The sequence below is a fragment of the Pongo pygmaeus genome, chromosome 18 (genome assembly GCF_028885625.2).
Source record: "Pongo pygmaeus isolate AG05252 chromosome 18, NHGRI_mPonPyg2-v2.0_pri, whole genome shotgun sequence".
Taxonomy (NCBI): domain Eukaryota; kingdom Metazoa; phylum Chordata; class Mammalia; order Primates; family Hominidae; genus Pongo; species Pongo pygmaeus.
Genome location: NC_072391.2, coordinates 78,644,517 through 78,669,100, shown reverse-complemented (window position 1 = coordinate 78,669,100; position 24,584 = coordinate 78,644,517). Strand labels below are relative to the sequence as shown.

Sequence of the window (24,584 nt, the reverse complement as noted above, 5' to 3'; positions counted from 1 at the left end):
GTGGTCCTGACTCAGCCCCCAGCAGGATTCCCCGACCCCTTTGCCACATACTGTCTGACTTTGCACCCTTGGCTGTTTCAACAACTGAGCCAGTTTCAAAAAAGGTCTGTCCCCTCTCCGGAGAGACAGGCCGGACTATGACATCATTCATTACGGGTGTGGACGTTGGAACTGGCCTTGAATCCCAGCTCTGCCCTCTGCATTGAGCTATGAGTTTGGCAAAGTGACTTCTCAGTGCCTCAGTTTTCTGTGCTGTAAAATGGACAGAATGATACTGCCTTCTTCCTAGGGCTGTTGCAAGGATGAAGTGAGTTAACACGTGAGGTGCTGAAGATGGGCTCCGTCATGTAGTTTTTCAATATGAGATCCGTCATCACCATTGAGAGCAGTCAACAGGGTTAAGGATGGTGACAGTCAACCCCTCACCTCCCCACCTGCAAAGTGCCCTTCCCCATAGACAGAGTATCCCTCTGTCTCAGGCACTGGTTTCTGGCTGAGATTCTGTTAGCAACTCTCCCTCACCCTAAAGATAAAAGTGCTACAGGCCGGGCGTGTTGGCTCATGCCTATAATCCCAGCACTTTGCGAGGCTGAGGCGAGCAGATCATTTGAGGCCAGGAGTTCAAGACCAGCCTAGCCAACATGGTGAAACCCCATCTCTACTAAAAATATAAAAATTAGCCAGGCGTGGTGGCATGTGCCGGTCATCCCAGCTACTTGGGAGGCTGAAGCAGGAGAATCACTTGAACTCAGGAGGTGAAGGCTGCAGTGGGCCGAGATCGCGCCACTGCACTCCAGCTTGGGCAAGACAGCCAGACCCTGTCTCAAAATGAAATTAAAATTTAAAGGGCTACAGGTCACTGGACCATATGACCTCGTTATGAAAGGTGGAAAAAAATTTAAACCCACTTGCCACACCTACGTTATGCCATGCTGTGTGACCGAAGATGAATATACTGCCTCTTTTCATGTGATTTCAGGAGGGAGTCTGCAGACGGCCCGTGCACTTGCCTGTCCTTACCTAACCTGGACCTTATGGTAGAGTTGCTAAGCTCTTTACCCCTTGCCTTCAGTGGAGATCTGTATTTGAATTATCTTTTTCAAGTGCTACCAATCTTTGTAGGTTTATTGTCTCTGGACAGCGCAGTAAGAGGGAACTAGAGAAATCTGCTTTCTGTAGATGGAATTCTGCCTCATATTACCAAGCCCTTAATATCTAGGTCCTCTAGTCCTCTGAAATCTATTTTCTTTCTGTCTTCTGAGGAAAGCCAGTTTGAAACCATTTTTCAGGGAAGACAGCAAGGAGACTTATGCTGACGGCGATGGAGAGACTCAGGCAGTCAGCGATGGAGAGACTCAGGCAGTCAGCGATGGAGAGACTCAGGCAGTCAGCGATGGAGAGACTCAGGCAGTCAGCGATGGAGAGACTCAGGCAGTCAGCCATGGAGAGACTCAGGCAGTCAGCGATGGAGAGACTCAGGCAGTCAGCCATGGAGAGACTCAGGCAGTCAGCGATGGAGAGACTCAGGCAGTCAGCCATGGAGAGACTCAGGCAGTCAGCCATGGAGAGGCTCAGGCAGTCAGCCATGGAGAGACTCAGGCAGTCAGCGATGGAGAGACTCAGGCAGTCAGCGATGGAGAGACTCAGGCAGTCAGCCATGGAGAGGCTCAGGCAGTCAGCGATGGAGAGACTCAGGCAGTCAGCGATGGAGAGACTCAGGCAGTCAGCGATGGAGAGACTCAGGCAGTCAGCCATGGAGAGACTCAGGCAGTCAGCCATGGAGAGGCTCAGGCAGTCAGCGATGGAGAGACTCAGGCAGTCAGCGATGGAGAGGCTCAGGCAGTCAGCGATGGAGAGGCTCAGGCAGTCAGCGATGGAGAGGCTCAGGCAGTCAGCGATGGAGAGGCTCAGGCAGTCAGCGATGGAGAGACTCTGGCAGTCAGCGATGGAGAGACTCAGGCAGTCAGCGATGGGAGAGGCTCAGGCAGTCAGCGATGGAGAGACTCTGGCAGTGACTGGGGTGTGGCTGCCAAGGGACAGATCTAACATCACAAGCCACGGTCTAGGAGCTGACACCCACACCATGTAAATGACAGAAACGACAACGTTTCATTCTTAAATCAAATCAAGCTGTATTGATAACGCTGATTTAGCAGGAACCACTCTAAAAATCAGAAACAATTAGAATGCCTTCCCCATCAAATTATTTTATTAGGTTAATTAAACAGCTTAAAGATGATTCATTTTGTGTGGTACCCTTCTAGAAAATATTTCAAGTTTTTAAGTGAACTTCCAATACATAAAACAAAATTACTTTAGCATACACAAATTTCAGATCAAAATACAACACTCTGTTTCTGTTTTCTTACAGTTATAAAATCCAGTCAATACAAACGACATAAAAAAGATAAAACACTTTCACTGATCCTTGGTACAAGAGAACAGCATGATGGCAAAATGTTCCCCAAGCACAGGTCCTGGGTTCGTGAGAAGGGACCAACCCCACAATATACTGAAGCATGTAAACAAAGTGCGTGCTACTTAATTTAGGTTAACAAATCCTTTTTGCATCAGTATTACTTGTAAACCATAAAGCAACTTTTTAAAAGAAAGGTTATTAATTAAAAATTACTTCTGACCGCTAGATTTCTTACCAGCAAGTGAACAGAAAATTATTCCACAAAACAAACTAATACCTTTGGACTACAGGATGTGAGACGTGACAGTTCAATGAAATCAACTTAGCACAACTTCTCTACTATCCTACTGAACTTGGGGAGTACAATTTTACAAGTTGCAGCCTTCTAGCATTTCCAATATTTTGAACTTTCTCAGCCTGCCTTTCATTTAGCTATTATTTTCATTGCAAATCCCTGTTTTTCAGTAGTAGGACTTTATTAAAGATAGGATATCACACACAATACAATCTTAACTGAATATGTGTCTAAGCAGACCTACTTGGAATTCTACTAGATAATAAAGTTGCAGGATTTAAAAGAAATACTATTCTGCAGGTCCCATGTCAGAAAACACAGATATGTTCAACAGGTTTGTGTTGAACAGGATGAGTTTTGGTGTGGTATTTATATGGTATTCATGGCATTTTCCTTACAGCATTCAAAGCAGCAAAATGACGAATCAAGACTGCTAAAAACCAGTCTTGGACAAGGGTGACAGTCACATATTCGAGGGTCCAGCACAACACCGGCATGAGCCAACAGGAGCCACGCTGGCCACCTGCTGGGCCAGGGACCACTGCGAACAGCAGCCCTGAATTTGGGAGGGTCAAATCGAATTTATAAATCTCATTTTCAGGAATTTCCTTGATAGTTCTCTTTCATGGCAGAAGACCTATGCCAGTGATGGAAAACAAAAGAATGTACACACTTCTAGTGAGTCATGAATGGGTCTCACTCACAGACAGGTACAGACATCACTGTCACTAGTAACACACAATGAAGTCTGCCTACGCCTACCTGAGGAGCATCTGTGATACCGTTTCTGATGAGGACAGGACTGTGCGGAGGTGGGCAAAGCAGGGGGTGCTTTCGTCAGCTCTGCTGATCACTTCCAGGCTGCTGGTACACACCCCAACAGTGGCTGCAAAGATTGTTCAAAACTTCTGCTGAAGCCACAATGATTACTGGATGGTTGTCACAATTCACAAAAGGTATGATACAAAAAACAAAGGGGTATCACCATTATGTCGCCGGCGAACTGAAGGGGTACAAGACCAAGGAACCAAACACAAGCTGAATTCAAAACGAAAAGAACCCCAGTGGCAGAAAAAGCCACGAATTATTTAATTAAGCAAGTTGTGCTAATAAACAGCCTGTGCTTTTCTTAACTAAAGGCCACTCGATACATTTCCCAACATACAATTTTTATTCAGATTATCTTTGTTTTCATGGAGAGCTTGAATTGTGAGGTATGATCTAGGAAAAAGATGTTATCACCCACACAAATGGAAGGCTTACTTCTTTATTTCTTAAGCCGATGACACCCTTTTGCCCGCCCCATGTACCAGATCCTACATGATTTTTAAAAATAAAACATAAGTCAATTTCAATGAGCGTATGCTAGACTAACAATAAATTTATTTTCTGAAGTTTCTTTTGAAGCACAAATTCCTTTTAAAAAAAATATGAAAAGGTGGTCTCTCTCATAAACAAGCAGTTCTAGTTTCCGATCCCACCACGATTTGGAACACAGTGTGTTTTTAAGTCAGAGCTGAAGAGGAGAGAAGGAAACAAGGGCTGCGCTCCCCTCTGGCGAATGCGAGCTGGAAAGGGACAGAGGAGGACCCACACGAAGGCTCCCCACCCGGCTCTGCGGACGGACGGACGGACGTGGCAGAGGGCCTGTCACAAGAGACCACCAGGGCCGAGCACATCCGGGAGCGCGGGGCTGCACTGGGTGCTGAGGTAGTGCGCGGGACCTGTGCCTGCCTGCCCTCCCGGCTTGGAGGGGAGCCCTGAGGGCCTCTGGGGCTGGCCTGGAAGGTGTCATTCTAGCCTACAGGTGCCTAAGGGGCTGGGATGTGTCCTTGGCGGTGCCTCAGAAGGCACCTGGGCCCGAGTTCTGACCTGGAGCCTTGGGGACAGATCTGACTCTCACAGCCAGGGCCAGCTGGTTGTGGAAAGTGCTAGGATGAAGGTCTGCTCAGGGATCTCTGAGGCTCATGCTCTGGCCATTAAGTGGTCTGAAGAACCAGAAGAGCTATTCTCCTCGCCCCCAACAACCCGCCCAACTGCACCTTTCTTTTCCTTTTTATTTTGGATACATAATTCAAGCAGTTAAAAAACCAGGCTGGAAGAGGGTTGGGATAGAGGAGCAGAGGGCAGGGTGAAAAAGCTATCCTAAGAAGAGTGAGTACAAACGACGACTCCAAACACGGCCAAAATACCCTTCCTCCACCTTGACGGCAATCCCTAAGCTGGCAGAGAAAGATGCGCCGACTGCGAAGTGCCTGTTTTCTCGGAGAGTCCACCTAGCAGTGTCCATGGGGAGCCACGGTGGAATATGGAGAGAAAAACCAATGCTGCTTCCAACGAAAGGTTATTCACCAGTGAAAGAAACGGGGAGAAGACACAGCCGGCTAGCTCTGAAGACGTGGTGTGCACCCCGGCCTATAAATCTCTTATGATCACGATCCCGTGTTTCCCCTATTTCTGAGCAGATCTTTTTTTTAAATTTTTTATTTTTTTATTTTTGTGAGACAAGAGTCCCCCTCTGTCGCCCAGGCTGGAGTGCAGTGGCACAATCCTGGCTCACTAGAACCTCTGCCTCATGGGGTCAAGTGATTCTCCTCCCTCAACCTCCCGAGTAGCTGGGATTACAGGGGTCCACCAACACACTTGGCTAATTTTTGTATTTTTAGTAGAGACGGGGTTTCACCATGTTGGCCGGGCTAGTCTTGAATTCCTGACCTCGAGTGATCCACTGCACCCGGCCTGAGCAGATCTTTTAGAAGGCAAGAGGGGTCAGGACACACAGGCAGAGGCTCGTTCCCTCTCCCTCCAGAGCTGAGAGTAAAACTCCAGTAGACTTTCACCAGGGAGGAGGACAAGACAAAACCACGACAACAATCAGGTCCCTTGGTGACGACGTAAACCATCAGCAAGGCTACCCACCTAGAGAGGGGGAAGGTTGCCGCGCCAACCTCCCCTAGGGCAGGAGAAACAGCTGGCTTACGTTCAAATGATCAATATCCCACCCACCCCAACAAAACTTTTTTCTGAAATTTCATACAGCAACATTCTTTCTTGAACCGAGACGTAAGACTTTACATTTAGCCATTACACTGTGAAGAGTATTGCAGATCTAACACCCAACACATCTTGCCCAGCACTCTTTTTTGCCTTCTATATTTTTATTCAAGTTACGGATAAAAATGTCAAACAGGATGCTGCTAGAGTAGCTCACCTTAAGCGATCTTGCCAAAGATCCGTTCTTACCAACACTATCTGAACCTGGCTATTCAACCGACTTCTCGGTCCTTTGTTAAATCCTAGTTCTACTTCCCTTTCTTTTTTTTCTTTTGAGATGGAGTTTCGCCCTTATTGCCCAGGCTGGAGTGCATGGCACCACCTCGGCTCACCACAACCTCCGCCTCCTGGGTTCAAGAGATTCTCCTGCCTCAGCCTCCTGAGTAGCTGGGATTACAGGCATGTGCCACCATGCCCGGATAATTTTGTATTTTTAGTAGAGACGGGGTTTCTCCACGTTGGTCAGGCTGGTCTTAAACTCCCGACCTCAGGTGATCTGCCCGCCTTGGCCTCCCAAAGTGCTGGGATTACAGGCGTGAGCCACTGTGCCCGGCTGTTCTACTTCCTTTTCACATTCACGAGATCAAGAATGACTTTATCAAATGTCTTATTGAAATCAAGACAAGCTGAGCATATCATATACTCCTACCTCTGCCAGTCTCATAACCTAACCAGGAAAAGAAGCGTATGATATGATAGAAGGATTAAGTAGTTCACTTTTTGTACCACTTTGTTAAATAACCTTCTTTATGCAAAGGTACGAAAGTTCCACACACACAGACACATGCACAAACACACACACACGTACACACAAGTACTTGTAACACATATCTGTTTGTTTTTAAGTTTCATGTAATATCCAAGTTAAGAAAGCATAGTTAGGTCTACTGATCTAAAACAGAGATCTAGGAATTATCTAGTTTCTTTGACCAATATAGATTACTACCTTTGCTATTTCAATGAAAAAAAGAAAAATTCAACTTTAGGAAAGAGTTTTAAGTATTATTAGAGAATTTTACTGGGCAAATTCTAAACAGAGGGTTTTTATAACAAACTCTATATATCCTAAACACGTATTTTGGGCTGTTTCAGCTATCTAGAATTGTCTTGAATTTAAATATTAGAGATGTAGAAGGAGAGAGGTGGCATGGGTCTAGAAAGCAAATCATTTTCTGGCTGGATGCTCACACCTGTAATCCCAGCACTTTGGGAGGCTGAGGCAGGTGGACTGCCTGAGCTCAGGAGCTCGAGACCAGCCTGGGCAACATGGTGAAACCACATCTGTTCTAAAAATACAAAAAATTAGCTGGGCATAGTGGTGTGCACCTGTAGTCCCAGCTACTTGGGAGGCCGAGGCAGGAGGATCCCTTGAGCCTGGGAGATGGCGCCACTGCACTCCAGCCTGGGTGACGGAGCAAGACTCTGTCTCAAAAAAAAAAAAAGTATTTTATGAACAACACCTTCTAATACATTTACTTGTATATCATGTGGCAGCAGATGTGAGAATGTGGAAAGCTATAAGGCCTGAGACACTCAGTGCAGGCAGCCTTGGCCTCATCCACAGGGCCTCCCACCACCCCATGTTGAGAGGTGACATAATCATGGTGGCAGCAACAGTGGACACTGCATGCAAGGCACTCTCCCAGCTGCTTACAGTCATCACCCAGTTAATCCTCACAACAACCCACAGAGGTAAGTCCTCCTGCTATTCTTCTTCCATATAAGAAATGGAGCCTTGGGAGCGTTAAGAGCTTCCTAAGTCACAGAGTGGTAAGTGTGGCAGAAGCCTCCAAGCCCAGATGCACCTGCCGCCAAGGCCTACACTCTCAAGCACTGGGTTTGTAAGGAAAGTATATAAAGATGATTGCCTGAAAAGAATTAAAATAACAAAGTCTGGGCTTTAAGTTCAAGGAATAAGCCTTTGTTCTCATGGAAATCACTTCCAGGAAATGTCTCATGTCCTGAGCTAAGTCAACGGGTGCCAACAGATTGTCAGTGGAGGAGAAGCTTTGTCATGCTACTATTGAAAGCAAGCCCTTTACTCTGAAAAGCACAAGCATAAAAATTAAATCTTACTAATGCATAAGGACAGTTAAACTTGGCTATACTTGGTACAACTTAAGCACCAGATTTTACCTGGTGCTTAAGTTATACCAAGTATGCCAGGCTTTTAGAAATGGGCTTAACTCTTTTGGCCATGGCATCACGGAACTCCTCCATTTAAGTAGGATGTGTATGACTGTGCCCTGAAACTGGGCCATGATTACAAGATCTCCCGGGAGGAAGAGTCTTGCCTACAACTGGTGAGCCTCCTCAGCTTCTTCCTCCTGACGTGGTGACCAGGCAAGCTGACAGACGCTCGGGAGGATGGAGGCGACCACGTGCGGAGTGCAGAAGGCGCATACTGGAGGAAGGTGAAGGATGTTCCACAGACACATGGAACAAATCACATCATTCATGATTTTCAGTATCATCCAACTCTATATAGTTCTGCCAACCTCAACTCTGCACTTAGGAAACACTTTGAGTGAGGAGGAACTTAGCAATGAGTAGATTTTCATCAAAATTAAAGATTTCTGGGAAACAATAGCACCTTAGGAAATGAAAAAAATAGTATCCTCAAGCACCCAAATCCCAAATACTGGGTCAGATGACAGACACATTTTCTTGTCTGATGCTAACAAGAATGGAAATCGAGCCCCCTGTTTTACATAGCAGTGGCGTTTAAATAGACTACTTTTCTGCATTATGAAAACAGCCTTTTAAAGACTCTTTAAAGTTCAAGTTGAGTTTCAAGTAATCACTTTGCAGCAACTCTAGGAGAATTATTATTCCTCCCGGTTGTAAGTGCTTTTTTTTTTTTTTTTTTTTTTTTTTAAGTAGTAAAATGGAAAACAGGCCTTAGAGAATTGTATTCCTCAAGGCCTCTGACTGCCTGCTTCCAAGCTTTTGTTAAAGAACAGAATGTGTTGAATTCTTCTCAATTGGCAGGGGATCAAGCACAACACTACATAATGAGGTAGCTGAGAACAGAGTTTTTCCTATAAACACAAAGAACAAGTGAATAAGTGCATGTAATTCTCATCCAATTAAACAGGAAACATGATAAAGCAAGTTACTACAGTTGTATTTAAACCAAGTTGACCGGTATAACTTCAAAAAATTTAACCCAAGGTTCTCAGGTATGCCTTATTCATAACTGATGAGTAAAAACAATAAAAATAAGGTACCCAAACCTACTATTTGTAATGAAATGCTAAAAATAAGATCCTAATAAATATAATTCACCAACCAGAAGACAGATGAACCTATGTTTGGGATGTGAATGATTTGAAATGGCCATTCATTTACGTGGATCCTATTCAGTGTCTACTCGTTCACTTCATCTTAAGGCAGCATGTCCCCCGGACTCTGTGGGTTGCCATCCTTTTCCACATGTTCCTTCTCTAACTCATATCATGAATGTACAGTTTCTGGTTTTCTTTCAATGTGTGCACAGAAGGAAGCTCAACAACTTTGCTGAGCCAGGAAGAAATTACTATCAACATTTATAATCAGGCCAAATTTCAGTTGAGTAGTGACTTTAAAAGAATTAGTTTTAACCTCAAAATAAAAAAAAAAGAGGCCAGGCGAGGTGGCTCACACCTGTAATCCAGCACTTTGGGAGGCTGAGGTGGGCGGATCGTGAGGTTTAGGAGATCGAGACCATGCTGGCTAACATGGTGAAACCCCGTCTCTACTAAAAACACAAAAAATTCGCCGAGCGTGGTAATAAGCGCCTGTAATCCCAGGTACTGGGGAGGCTGAGGCAGGATGATTGCTTGAACCCAGGAGGCGGAGGTTGCAGTGAGCCGAGATCGCGCCATTGCACTCTAGCCTGGGCAACAGAACGAGACTCTGTCTCAAAAAAAAAAAAAGAGAGGGAAACAGTCATTTCTGACTAAATAATTACATAATGTAGTTTTATTTATTAGATGTTTAAAAATCCAATCACTTAGAGAATTTCAGTGACAGAACTGAAAAAGAACCAACTTTCTACTGAGCGTGGCGGCTCATGCCTGTAGTCCCAGCTGGGTCTCCACATCTGAGGCCGGGAGTTTGAGATCAGCCCGGGCAACAGAGCAAAACCCTGTTTCTAAAAGAAACTTAAAAAAATAAAATAAAAGAAAAAAGAAAAAACTTTCCTAAACTGTATGCATTAGACCAAACCATTTGGAAGTATGATTTAATTCCTTAGATGTCACATAAATGGAACTACCGCAATGAGACAATATTGAAATATGTTTAAAATGGAAATAATAATAGGGTTACTTCTGAAAAACACAAAACCCTAGCAAGTTTTACCAAACTTGCAAAAAATATAGAAAATGCCTAGCAGTCAATACCAGTGAGACTTAACTGCCAGCAGGCATGACAGACACTCAATCCAAGTTTGTGTTATCAAATATGGGCAAATGGGCCCCTTCTCATTCTTATACTATGAATTTCTGTAATTTCTCAAAACTACACAAAGAGTATCTCAAGAATTATTAAAAGCTATCAAAATACTTTCCTCAACATTCTAAGACATAGTTTATTTTCCCTTACTAATTACATGGAATAAGAGAGGGAAGTACACATGAAGCTCTTTGAAATAAAAAAAGTTTCTCTTTCAAACAAACTTTCTTCTGTTCTTACGACCTTAGTAAATAAATTCTTAACCTTCCTATAGCTAACTAACAAAGAAAATCAAAGATCTTTCAGCTTATGCCTGTGCAACTAGCAAAGGACATGTTTGGGAGCATAAATTGTATTAATACTAAAAATGATTATTCTATTATTAAAAATACTTGTATGCCTAGAAAAATCAACTTCCAGCCTCACTGGCTGACTGGTGAGCTGATAATCCAATGACCTGGCTTCTGCTTTTGGTCCTTGCTCCTCCCTAAAGTGAGAAATGAAGCCGTATCTATCAGGCCTCCAAGATTACCCTGGTACAATGGGGAGAGTGCCCTGCCTATTCCAGAGATGTGAGGATCAAAGGGGTATGTCCTGGAAAGATTTTGACACCCATATAAAAAGCAGTCAATAAAGCCCAATACTAAACATGATCAACATTATAAGCTGTGCTGAGTCTATAGAGGGTCTCAAAAAACCTACAGAACACGTGGAGACCACAGGATTGTACATCATGTACATCAGGCACTTGGCATTGTTTATGCTATACTAGTTTCAGCTCCATATAGGAGGCCGGCCCATGCTAGTTTCAGCTCTGTATAGGAGGCCGGCCCATCTGGGTACAAAGTTTCTCACTGAAAACCCAGTAAAATCAGTCACTCTTGGGGTGCCCTTTTCAACAGAAGAACATTACTTTGATCACAAGAATCTTATACTTATTTGTCAAATGTTTATTGACTACCTACTCTGTGCAAGCACTGAGACTGGCAGATGACAAAGACGGGGCCCTTGCCCGTTCCATAGTGGGTTTATGACCTTGAGTAGGAGAGTGGTGTGACATCTGCCTCACTGTTCAGCTCCCAGGATGGCAAGCACAGTTCCTAGTGGGTGCTCATCAGACATGTGTTGGCTGACCCAAGGTGGGTTTTGCTACACTCAGCTGGTCTCTTCTCACTGACTTCCTGGACTCCAGTGCTCAGTGAGCAGCCAGTGGAAAAGGGCCGCCTCACCTTTCCCCTCCACAAGGTGTTTTTCATGGGGTTCTGGCATCTTTAAATTGATACAGTCAAAGCGCCACGTCATTCTTCCCCCATTTAACCAAAGGTCTTCATCTGACCACGGGAGGCCTCTTGAATCATGAACGCCAACATTCTGGAAGGGGATACTGCGGTGTTTCTAGCATTCCTTGGAAGGTTTTTGGAATCCCTGGTTTGGTACACTAATGGAACTCCATTTGTACCAAATGGAACTCTAATGGACCACAGTAGCTAAGACATTTCTCTAGAAATGAAACTTAACTACCCATGAGTAACTTAGGTGCCATAGCAAAGCCAGTCCTGTCTTTATCATGTTTGTACAAAGAATGTATTTCCTATGCATTGACTAGGGAATCCCCCCAACTCATAAATTATAAAAATGACACTTCCAAACTATCAATGAAGAAAGTGTCATCATTAAAGTGGTAGTGCAATATAACAAAGTGTTTACAAACAAAACACCATCCAACATACTCCCAAATGCTCTTTTTTGGTTGTTATACAGTTTGAAAAAAGCCTATGGTTAGCTATCAATTCCTTACAGCAATGAAGTACTAAGCTAAACAACGAATTTAGAAATTTCTTAGGCCAAATCTTGACAGTATACCAACTACGAGTTGGTAAACACTGTTTTTAATCCTGCTAAAGAAGAGAAATGCGAACACCAAGTAAAACTTACTATAAACTACAAATATTTCAATATTTACACTCAATATGAGTTTGACACAGTAGTATAAACTGAAGGTCAACAGGCTCAAGAATTTATCTGAAGCACCAGGAGACAGTAATATATGTAGTTTAGAACTACAATTCAAAAAGTAAACACATACAAATACATTTATCAGGTCAAATAGCATCACACACACACACGTACACTCACTCATCTCTCACACTTTTTCTTCTCACAGGATATAAGCACTATCAAAAACAAAACAAAAAACATTTTAAATAAACACTTAAATCTTTGAAAAATCTAAATTTGGATATGCTAAACAAAGAAACAAACTACCTATTTTAGACTGCAGCCTAGGAGAGATTCTTTAAATATTTACTTATTCTAACCTGAGACAACTTTCCTTCTGAAAATAAATTGCACTTCCCCCAAAGATATTTGTATTTAAAATTTAAGACCTATCCTGAGCCACCAACTCCAACACACACCTGGTAAAAGTGCCTTATAAAGAAAGAAGTATCAAAAAGTTATCAAGAAATGATGTTTCAAGGCATAAGTGGAATGTTAAAACACAAACCTGCATGAAATGAGTCAAAATTTATTTTACAATACTGAAATAACTGTAATTTACAAAAGAGTCATGATTAATTTTGGAGCATAGTAAAATTAAACACATCCCTACACTTCAACACAATATTTTAATATTTATATAAAGTAAAATAACAGTTTGGCACTTAGCAGCTTTGTTGGTTATTGCATCCCATATTATGTGGCAAATTTATTTTATAAAACATTAATTTCTGCAGTTATAGTGTCAATGAACTGAAATTAAAAAAAAAACAACAACACTATTTTTATAAAATGAATTTACCAAGTCATGCAGGTACTGATAATATTGCAAGAGGAACACATTCACTCCTAAATAATGAACTGTCTCCTTGGAGAGGCCTGGTGTAGGCTGGAAAAAAAACTTTAAATGTCAGAAATTAAAAAAGGAGAATTGCTGACGATCGTGGCTTTAACTGGATGTCAGTTACCGTTTTAATGTTCCCCAATTGCAGCTGCTGAATGCCAAGGTACTGTTCTGTACAGGATATTTCACCAAAGCAAATTTAGTTTTTTAGCTATTTGCTTCCTCTAAAACTAATATCTAGTTGTAAAAAGAAAAATCTTCCTTCTTTGCAGAGGCCACATAGTTTGCTTTCATTAAAAGATCTCCACACTGTCACTATAAAAATGTGCAGACAACAGCTGACTGGTACACAAAACAATTCTGAATTTGGTTTTGACTGACATATTAAACATGATTGAATTACATGACTGTGAGGCATATCTGGCCTGGTGCCTCTGGTATATAAGATAAAAACCTTACACCTTCTCTTATCAGGTATCTTCTGGCTAAAATGGAGAGGTAATGTACCACACTCAACACTCTCTAGAACCCCATAGGCAAAGCATCTTTCAGCAACTTTTGTAGCATTGTACTGACTTCCAGCAGGTATAAGAAAAAAAATCACAGTTAGGTCACCCTTCTTTATGTCTATGGGTGGGAGAACGTAAGTGATGTTTTTCATATGCATGTTAATTGCATACAAACATTCCACACAGGAAGTTTCTAGAAGAAATTCCTGTTCTCGACTTAAAACCAAAGGATACCTTTATACATGTGTTAATAAGACGAAATGCTGCTTCTTACAGCCATATTCAAAAAGGAAAAAAAAGCTATTTTTTTTTAGAAAACAATTAAAAATGAAGTATATTAAATTGATTAGAAATTTGACAGTGCATAAAATTCAATTTAGGAAGTAATCAAGCACTTTGAAGTCCCCGATTTCACACTAGGGTGCTGTAATTCAAGTGGAAAACTAAATATCTTACAAGATACGTTTCACGAACGAAAGACATTTTTCCCCCAATGAGAAGTGGGGTAAAGTGAGTTGAGGTGGGAATGAGAGATAGGAAAGGAGGGAAGGAGGAAAAGATTAATTTGCTCTACTATGAACAGAATGAAATTAAGTTGAGGTAGTTTATTCTACCAGCCAAACTTTACTCATAACATAATTTGTCTAAAACTCTCACTAGTGAATGCCACTGGGAAACTTCTATTACAAAGACTAGATTCTTAACACAGATTCGCATTCTAAGACAAGTTTTCAAACCCTAAACAGTAGTAAACAAGACTTTGTGTGCTTTCAGACAGGTTATATGAAAAAGTTTCTGATCCCTATATATTTTGCCTGGATAGCTTTTTTGTTTTTGTTTTTTTAGCCATAGCAGACCTTTATTATTTGTCTGACTCAGGTCTTTCTTTTATAAAATCTCCTACTCACTAATATCCTCACACTTAGAAAATGGTTTTGCTCATTGAGAAGGCAGAATGGCACTGCAGGAGACCCTTCCCAGCTCCACAGGTACTACCCCAAAAAGGATGCGTGACGTGTCTTGATCTAAGTCAACACAGAAGCGAGCAACTTCTTTCAGTTCACGTGAGGGCTGCAACGTGACTCATCAATTTACTAAATTTTTACATTACTAAGATAAAGTTATAAAAGAGCAATTTTATCTTCATTTCAATTCATCATGATATAGTTTTAAAAAGGTTCTTAGGACAGAGTACTAGGAATAAATGGAGACTAACTGGCATACAGTCCAATCTAACATTTTAGGCACAAACCTTAATTTGTTGGGCAGGGTTAGGCATAATATATCCTTCCAAGTGCAGTGGAAAAGCAGTCTTGGCATGTTTGGATATGTTGATTTGCATATACGGATTTTGTTACCAAAGCTACGTATTTGAACACAGCAGTCAGGCATGAGTTCCCTTCAGGGAAAATGCACCTTAATATTTTAACTTTGATATTTTACATGATACCAATTCCCACTCCCTTTTCCTTTTGATATTTACTAGCCTCCATCGTCTACGGCCACATCTAACTGGAGGAACTCACTCCTCCCAGGTAGTTTTTCAACAGTTATGTGTTCTCCCAAACAAGAGCTGAAGCTCAAGTTTGTAAGCATCGTAAAACCACCAAAGAGTTACCATACCAAAGCCCAGCACAGAGTGAGTTTCAGCTGCCATTTCTGCTCTCCCTTTCGTAGCTATGTTATGGTGCTCTTGGGTCAGGATCTCGCACTCTGCTCTGCTTCCTCCTCAAGGGGAATGAACACGAATACGGAATAAGCCTTGCTGAAGCTGCAGGCGGAAAAGCTTGCAATTCGCAATGCGTAAGGCTGCGCACCCTGTGCGGCGAAGGTCGGATGGAAGGAGTGGTTTAGTGTGGTGCCAGGTTCCTGTGCTTCTTTTAAACTCACGCACGTAGTCGTAATTGGTACCTAAGCCACAGAAATAAGCAAGGGTGAGAAAATGTACCCAGAATCACCAGGAAACAGTTCCAAGAAAATCACTGTAACACTCTTACCTGTATCAAGATCTCCAATAACATAAATACTGGCTCCTATAGGTACAGCTCCATAAACAAAAGAGGAACTGGCGGGGATGCATAAATTCTGGTCATTAAGATAGATCCATCTGAAAACAAAGCCCGTGCACAAAATTAAGGAAATCAAAAGGATGACAACAACATCTAGGAAGACTGACACAGCAAGCTTCGTGAGTCATCAGCAGTATCAGGCACTGTGCCAATCTCAACCCCACGTTCCACTGCCAGGTAACCACCGACATGCTGCCAGTCGCTACAGATAGGAGTTTTGTCTGTGCTAAAATGAAACATGTATTGAGTCATAAACAGCATGTGCTTTCCAACCTGCTTCTGCTCAGTACAAGGTTTCTGAGATTCATCCACACTGTTGTTTGCATCTGTCACTCATTTCTGTTTATTTCTAAGCAGTATTCCATCATACGGATATACCAGAATTTGTTGGTTTTTCAGACAGGGCCTCCCGAGTGCAGTGGAGCAATTACGGTTCACTGCAGCCTCAACCTACCAGTTCAGGTGATCCTCCCACCCCAGCCTTCCAAGTAGCTGAGATTACAGGTGTGCATCACCACATTCAGCTAATTCCTCTGTGTGTGTGTGTATATATATGTATATGTGTGTATATATATACACACATATACATATATGTATACATATGTATCTATATGCACATATACATATATGTATACACATGTGTACATAGACATATATGTATACACGTGTGTACATAGACATATATGTATACACGTGTGTACACAGACATATATGTATACACGTGTGTACACAGACATATATGTATACACGTGTGTACACAGACATATATGTATACACGTGTGTACATACATATATGTATACACGTGTGTACATAGACATATACATATATGTATACACGTGTGTACATAGACATATACATATATGTATACACGTGTGTACATAGACATATACATATATGTATACACGTGTGTACATAGACATACATATATGTATACACGTGTGTACATAGACATATACATATATGTATACACGTGTGTACATAGACATATACATATATGTATACACGTGTGTACATAGACATATACATATATGTATACACGTGTGTACATATACATATATGTATACACGTGTGTACATAGACATATACATATATGTATACACGTGTGTACATAGACATATACATATATGTATACACGTGTACATAGACATACATATATGTATACACGTGTGTACATAGACATACATATATGTATACACGTGTGTATCTAGACATATACATATATGTATACACGTGTGTATCTAGACATATACATATATGTATATACGTGTGTATATAGACATACACATATGTATACACGTGTGTATATAGACATATACATATATGTATACATGTGTGTATACAGACATATACATATATGTATACATGTGTGTATATAGACATATACATATATGTATACATGTGTGTATATATATACACACACACAGACATACACACACACACACACACACATGTATCTATAAAGACAGGATTTTGCCATGTTGCCCAGGCTGGTCTTGAGATCCTGGGCTCAGGTGATCTGCCCACCTCAGCCTCCTAAAATGCTGCATTACAGGCATTAGGCCACAGAGCCCAGCCCCAGAGTTTGTTATTCATTCACCTGCTGATGTTCCAGTTTTTGGCTATTATGAATAAGGCTGTCAGGAACAATAGAGAGCAAGTCTTTTTTGTGGACTTATGAAATTGCTGGGCTATATGGTAAGGGTATTGCCTACTGGAAAAAAAAAAAGTGCCCCACTGCTTTCCAAAGTGTTGTGCCATAATTTTGCATTCCAATTAGCAATGTGTGAGAATTCCAACTGCTCAGTATTACTGTGAGATCTAAGTATTATATTTTTAATGTTGGCTATTTTAATGGCGTACACTTCCCTGAAGACTAATGATGTTGAGCATCTTTGCATGTGCTTATTGGTCATTTTATGGAATTTTTTTTTTTTTTTTTGAGACAGGGTCTCACTCTTGTCACTCATCCAGGCTGGAGTGCAGTGGTGCAATCACAGCTCACTACAGTCTCAACCTCTTGGGCTCTAGTGATGCTCCCACCCCACCCTCCCAAGTAGTTGGGACCACAGGTGCACACCACCATACCCAGCTAATGAAATTTTTTTTTTTTCATAGAGATGAGGTCTCACCATGCTACCCAGGCTGATCTCAGGTTCCAGGGCTCAAGTGATCCTTCTGCCTTGGCCTCTTAAAGTACTGGGATTGCAGGTGTGGGCCACCATACCCAGCCCCATTTTATGTTCCTTTATAAAATGTCTGTTTAAAGGTTTGCTCATTTTAAAACTGGGGGCCAGGTGTGGTGGCTCAAGCCTGCAATCCCAATACTTTGGGAGGTTGAGGCAGGTGGATCACTTGAGCCCAGGAGTTCAAGACCAGCTGGGCAACATGGCGAAACCTTGCCTTTACAAAAAATACAAAAATTAGCCAAGTGTGGTGGCATCTGTCCCAGCTACTAAGGCTGAGGTGGGAGGATTGCTTGAGTCAAGGAGGTCAAGGCTGCAATGAGTTGAGATCATGCCACTGCACTCCAGCCTGGGCAAAAGTGAGATCCTGTCTCAAAAAAAAAAAAAAAAAAAAAAAAGATAAATTAAAAAAAAAAAGGACATAGCAAGACTGTCTCTAAATTTTTTTTTAATTGGGTTTACTGTCTTCTCATTGAATTGTCAGATTCCTTATATCCTGTGGATACAGATACTTTGTTAGATACATGGATTACGAATATTTTTTCCCAGCATGTAGGTTGCCTTTTCATTTTCCTAATGGAATCTTTTGAAGAACAGAAATTTTTAATTTTGATGAATTCCAATATATCCTTTTCTTCTTTTACAGTCACAGTTTCTGTGTCATTCTAAAAATCTCTGCCTACCCCAATACGAAGATTTTTCTCCTTTGCTCTCTTCTGGAAATTTTACAGTTTTATCTTTTACATTTAGGTCTATGATACATTTCAAGTTAATTTTTTGGGTTTGACATGAATCACAGTTCACTTTCTTCCATACAGACAGCTAGCTCTTCCAGCACCATTTGCTAAAGGCTTTTCTTTCCCCCACTAAATTGCCTTGGCACCTCTGTCGAAAATCAATTTAATAACCACTAAAGGATTTGAGGCTCTATGAAGAAGTGGTTGATCCCAGAGCTGAGGCAGAGAAAATACAAGTGGGGCCTGGGGCATCCTGCCGTGCCAGATAGGAAGTGCTTAAAAAAGGATGGGGGTGTGTCAAAGGACACGGAAGCCACAGTGAAGCAGCTACTGACAGCCAAGGCTGGAACTATGTGAGCAAGAAAATCAATAATGATGGTGCTGGATTTATAACTCAGGAAATAAAATAAATATCCATGAATCCATATACTATAAATAAATGGAAAACATTAACAGGAAAAAGGGGCAGGTTTCCTTTACCGAAAAATTCCAATTAATAAATGCAGAAGGAATGACGGAAACAAAATCATCATCAGGCAACCACCACAGTAATGACTTCTGCAGGCTAGGTCTACCAGTGGATGCTCAAATGAGTGCTTGAGAGTTTCAGGAGAAAATGGTTTTGCAAATTCTCAAATTATCTCCACCAAGGTATTTATTAATTACAACAAGAAAATCAGTTAACTTTCCAGGGGAGAAATCTAACAGATACCACCTTAACAAAGTCATCAAGGTTAACGTCACCAGCAATAAGGCACATCAACGTGTTCTCCCTGCTATGATGCAGAGAAGTGCGTAATATGACTTCTGTGGTATTGCCAAACTGCATAACCTCAGTCTAATTGCAAGAAATCATCAGATCAATCCACATTAAGAGATCTTACAAAAAAATAACGAACCAAAAACCTTCAAGAGGATGAAGGTCATGAGAGTCAAGGAAAGAATGAACCACCTGCTGGGTGCGGTGGCTCACGCCTGTAATCCCAGCACTTTAGGAGGCCCAGGCGGGTGGATCACGAGGTCAAGAGATCGAGACCATCCTGGCCAACATGGTGAAACCTCGTCTCTACTAAAGATACAAAAATTAGCTGGGCGTGGTGGCATGCGCCTGTAGTCCCAGCTACTTGGGAGGCTGAGGCAGGAGAATCACTTGAACCCAAGGGGCAGAGGTTGCAGTGAGCTGAGATCATGCCATTGCACTCCAGTCTGGTGACAGAGCAAGACTCTGTCTCAAAAAAAAAGGATGAAGAACTATCACAGATTAAAGGAGTCTAAGCAAACACAGTATCTGAATGCAATGTAGAATCCAGGATTGGATCTGGAAACCAAGAAAAAAGACTTTATAGGAAAAGCTGGTGAAACTCCAGTAAGTCTGTAGTTTACTTAATAATTTTGGACAACATAAATATCCTGGTTTTGATGCTTGTACTACAGTCATGTAAGATGTTAACACTAGGAGAAGCTGATTGAATGGCTTATGGAAATGGGAACTCTTTATTTCTGCAACTTTTCTACAAGTCTATAACATTATTCCAAAATAAAAGTTTTTTATTTCTTTTTCTTAGAGAGTAAATCTAGACCCTGCTATGTAATAATAATGTTCCCTCAGGGTAATGTAAATGAACATTTGTCTGTTAATAGCTAACAGGCAGAGCCAGGTCACAGTGGACTTAAGGAGGACCTTGGGAACGCATCTAAATGGTCTTAAGAGTTACCAAGGTCCAGGCCTATCCTCACTGGAGCACACAGTCATATGGTCATCACTCCATCATCTCTACTGTATGCTGTGAAGCAGCCAGGGCATCTCAATGTCAAATAGAAATGTACAATTATTTCCCGAAGAACACCACTTTTATTTCAATGAATACTCTTCCTAGACTCTTCTAAAGCAGGTAGCTTCCACATTTAGAATTCCAATAAACACAAAAGCCGAATGATCACAGAACAACTCAGAAACAAAGATAAGCACCATGTTTCTAAAGCCGTTCATCTAACATTTGATTCAACTAACAACTGAATATTGATGGGTGTCAGGTAGTCTGCTGGGACTGGGATACAGATTTTGGCCCCTGCCTCCCAAATGCCTCCAATAAAATGGAAAAGGGAAAAATCTAAAAGCTTGTGCTGAAAGTGAAAATGGAGGCCCTGAACACACCTTTGAAAGAAAATGTTTGAAAAACATCAAACTACAATACTGGTTTATTCACATTTCACATCTTTAGGCCTAAACATAAATAACTACACCTCGGCATTTAAGTTCTTCCTAGATTCTGAAGGAAACCAACACAGTTCATCCCTGGATTGACCGTATTAACCTAAGAAACTGGACTACATAGATGATCTACCAGGTTTTTGTCCCAAGCACATCAATGATTCAGTTCCTGGGTTTCAGAAAAATAAGTGTAGGTGATCTATTTTAGGTAAAGACAAGGCTTCAAATTCAACAGAACTAATTTTAAAATTTAATTGAATCACGTCTTCAGGTGTTGCTGCTTACAAAACAGCTATAAAAGGCCATGAAGTTTTACATGTCATTTATCATCTCACCGACCCTGAACAATTTAGCTATCCTAGCCTGCTTCCTCATCTGTTGAGTGAGATACCAGATACCAATCACCAGCCTCAAACGATTGTTGTGAGGATGAAATGAAATACCAATGTAAAGTATTTTGCATAGTTTCTAGTACTTAGAAGGTATCATTAAACGAGAGTAATTTTTGCAATGAACAAGGCAATATCATGTCTTCAGTTATAATGTTTTCAAACATGGGCTTGTCAGTACTTGGGGGCTATAATGATACACCCTCTGGTAACTCAGAATTAAGACTGCCCTGAGACTGAAGCTTTAAAATACAGCATGGATTACAACAGTGAACTTCAGAGACAGGGAAGTAGAAGGGGAATGATAGGAAAGGAGAGAGGAAAAGAGCTATAGAGGAAAAGAGGGCAACCAATTGAGGAGAAAGGAGAGGAGGAAAGAAAAAGAAAGCTGTAGTGAGGCATCTGCTTCCAGTATGGCAGAAGAAACTCTTAACAAATGGCTCCTCAGTTGCTGCAAGTGTCAGCTGTAAACTCTGGACAAAATACAACTACCTGAGTGCTCTGGAAACTGAAGAAAAGCAGGTAGATTCTGGAAAGAAATGGAAAGTTAATTGAGCAAGCAACCCATATGGACTAAGTTTCCTGTTTCTTGCTAGCTTTCTCTGAAGGCAGCCTCACGGGGGCAGCTCTGGGTAGCTAAAGCCCTAGAGAAAAGTTGGCCGTCTTTCTGGCTACAGGACTCAGCAATCAGGAAAAGGGGTCTTGGGGCAACCAGGATCTCCAAAGTGTGACTGGAGAACCTGAGAAAGAAAAGAGGTAGAGAAGCACCCCTCAATTTGTGCGCATCCACTCATCTCAAGTCTTCAACTAACCCTGGAACCATGTATGCTTATGACCGAGGCTAAGAGAACTGGACTGAGATTTCAGCTGCCACCCATGGCAGGTGGCACGGCTTGCAATTTAAGTCTAACCAAGTCAATTGCTGACTAAAACTCAGAGCAACACTCTAAAGCAATATAAGAAAATTCAAAGCTTCAACAACATAATAGTAACCACATCCAGGATTCAGTCCAGAATTCCTCAACAAAAGAAGAGCCAGAAAAATGAGAACCCATTTCTCAAGGGAGCAAACAATCAATAGACACCAACTCTTGAGATGACTCAGATACTGGAATTAACAGGCAAGGACTTGAACACAACGACCACAGTGATGCTCAGTAAGGGAAAGGAAAATATGCTTGTGATGGAAAGATAGGAAATCTCAGCATAGAAAATTTAAAAACCTAAAAACAAAGTACACAAACATTTTAGAATTACTAACATAAATAACATAAATTTGAAATAAAAAAATTCACTGGATAGAGATAACAAAAGAAAGCAGCAGCAAAGAAGACAGAGCAACAGAAACCATCCAGTCTGAAGAAGGAAAAATGATACTGCAGACTGAATGGTCATGAAAAGAAAACATATCAGCATGTCCAGCTAGAGTGATGCTCTGTGGAAAGTTGAAGGCTTTCACTGTGTGCCTTAGAAAAGCAAAAGATCTACCATAAGTAATCTAGAATTCTACCTGAGGAAGCTAGAAAAGAGTAAAAGAAACCCAAAGTAAGTAAAAGGATGGAAGTACTATAGATGAGTGTAGGAATCAATGAAACAGAAAACACTATGGAGAAATTAACCCAGTGTAGAAGCTGGTCTTTTGTCCACAGAGGGTGCAGACTGTGGCAAGGCCGGGGGTGAAAGGGCCGGCTGCTCTGCCACTGTCGGCTGCCTTCTTCTCACTCCTGTGCTTGCTTCTACCAGCGTGCAGGAGACCAGGCGTGCACACTCTCCAGCCTGTTTCTCTGGCCCCTGGCACCCTGGTGCTCTGCTCTCCAGTGGCCTCAGCACACACACTTCCAATGGGATGAATCTCAGCCCTGTGGGGTGGGGAAAATACTTCCTAATTTGTTCCTTCCTCGGGTGTTTTCCCTCTGCCCTAAAGGTAGCAGCTGTGCTTCCTACATTAGCTATTTCTACAGTTTTCAGAGTCCTCTTTCCCCACTTTTAGTAGCTGTCTCTTACTAGTGGTAATTACATATATTACATTTTCCCTGTTCAAATGACTGGTGTGGTTTTTGCCTCTTGACTGGACCATGACTGAAATAGATGTGGTTGGGGGTGGGGTTCATCTCTTATCCTCTAGTTCACACGTCTTACTAAGGCATCTGAAAGTACCTGTTTCTTCCTAACCATAAGATACAAACAGCACAATGTGGTCAGTGGGGAACACCATGATGAATAAAACCTCTGTGGACTAATATACAGCAGACATTAGCCCATTATATATTAGTTGACACAGCCCTGAGGCAAGGCTGTACAGGTGTACTGTTGCCCCTGACGAGTAAAAGCAAACTACTTCTGGTGACTCTTGCAAATTGGTATGAAGAAAATACATTAGCTATGTCAACGGCTGCCATACTAAGGCTGGGAACTGTGCCTCATAAAGATACAACATTTGTGTGAGGATATTACGTCTGGGAAAGAATCTGGGATCAGTATGATCACCTGATTAAGTTTATGAAAACTTTTGCTGTGTGCATTAAAAAAGCAAAAGATTGGCCAGGCGCAGTGGTTCATGCCTGTAATCCCAGCACTTTGGGAGGCCGAGGCAGGCGGATCACAAGGTCAGGAGATCGAGACCATGGTGAAACCCTGTCTCTACTAAAAATACAAAAAATTAGCTTGGCACGGTGGCGGGCGTCTGTAGTCCCCGCTACTCAGGAGGCTGAGGCAGAAGAATGGTGTGAACCCGGAAGGTGGAGCTTGCAGTGAGCCGAGATCACGCCACTGCACTCCAGCCTGGGTGACAGAGCGAGACTCCGCCTCAAAAAAAAGCAAAAGATCTACCATGAGTAATCTAGAATTCTACCTAAAGAAGCTAGAAAAGAGTAAAAGAAACCCAAAGTAAAAGGAAAACCTAAAAACAAGCTACACAAACATTTTAAAATTGATAACATAATGTTTGAAATAAAAATTTTCCAAGATTTTCTGACATCCATTTTACTTTTCTACTTTTTCTAGGTGAATTAAGTGGGGATGTGATAGGCATCGCCTCTCCTGCATTTTCTAGTCTTTGATGGTGGCACAATTTTTGCAGATTCACCCAGGATGCAGTATTGCTTCTGGTTTTCTATGTTGGTAGGGAAGCAAAGTTCCAGGGACTTCTACTTAGCCCTTTTGTCATAGTGGCCCCCAATCCATGTCTCAGAGAACCAGTATGGTGATTTTGCCAGTTGTCAAGTATGTCTATTCTAGTTATATATTCAGGAATCAAAAGAGGAAACTGACAGATCTCAACTTCAAAGAACAGTTAATATAACTTACATACTGTAAAAAATGAAAGTAGAAGGGCATCTAGGCTAAGCGAATGCATAGAGGCAGTAAAACACAAGAGGGTTTAAAAAGTGGGCTGGAGTATAGGACATGAGAAAGAAAGATACTAAAAAAGGGTGAAA

At 41.7% G+C, this 24,584-nt stretch overlaps 1 protein-coding gene across 2 annotated transcripts in view; it reads right to left on the bottom strand.

The window, feature by feature from the left end:
• Positions 1-2,187: 2,187 nt before the first annotated feature.
• Positions 2,188-24,584, bottom strand: part of GAN (gigaxonin) — a 75,777-nt gene continuing 53,380 nt past the window's right edge. For both annotated transcript variants that reach the window (XM_054453596.2, XM_063654130.1), the window contains 2 exons: positions 15,554-15,663; positions 2,188-15,467 (listed from right to left, as the gene is read on the bottom strand). In XM_054453596.2, coding sequence (XP_054309571.1) covers positions 15,286-15,467; positions 15,554-15,663 — 292 coding nt within the window. In that variant the 3' untranslated portion in view covers positions 2,188-15,285. The remainder of the gene's footprint in view (positions 15,468-15,553; positions 15,664-24,584) is intronic.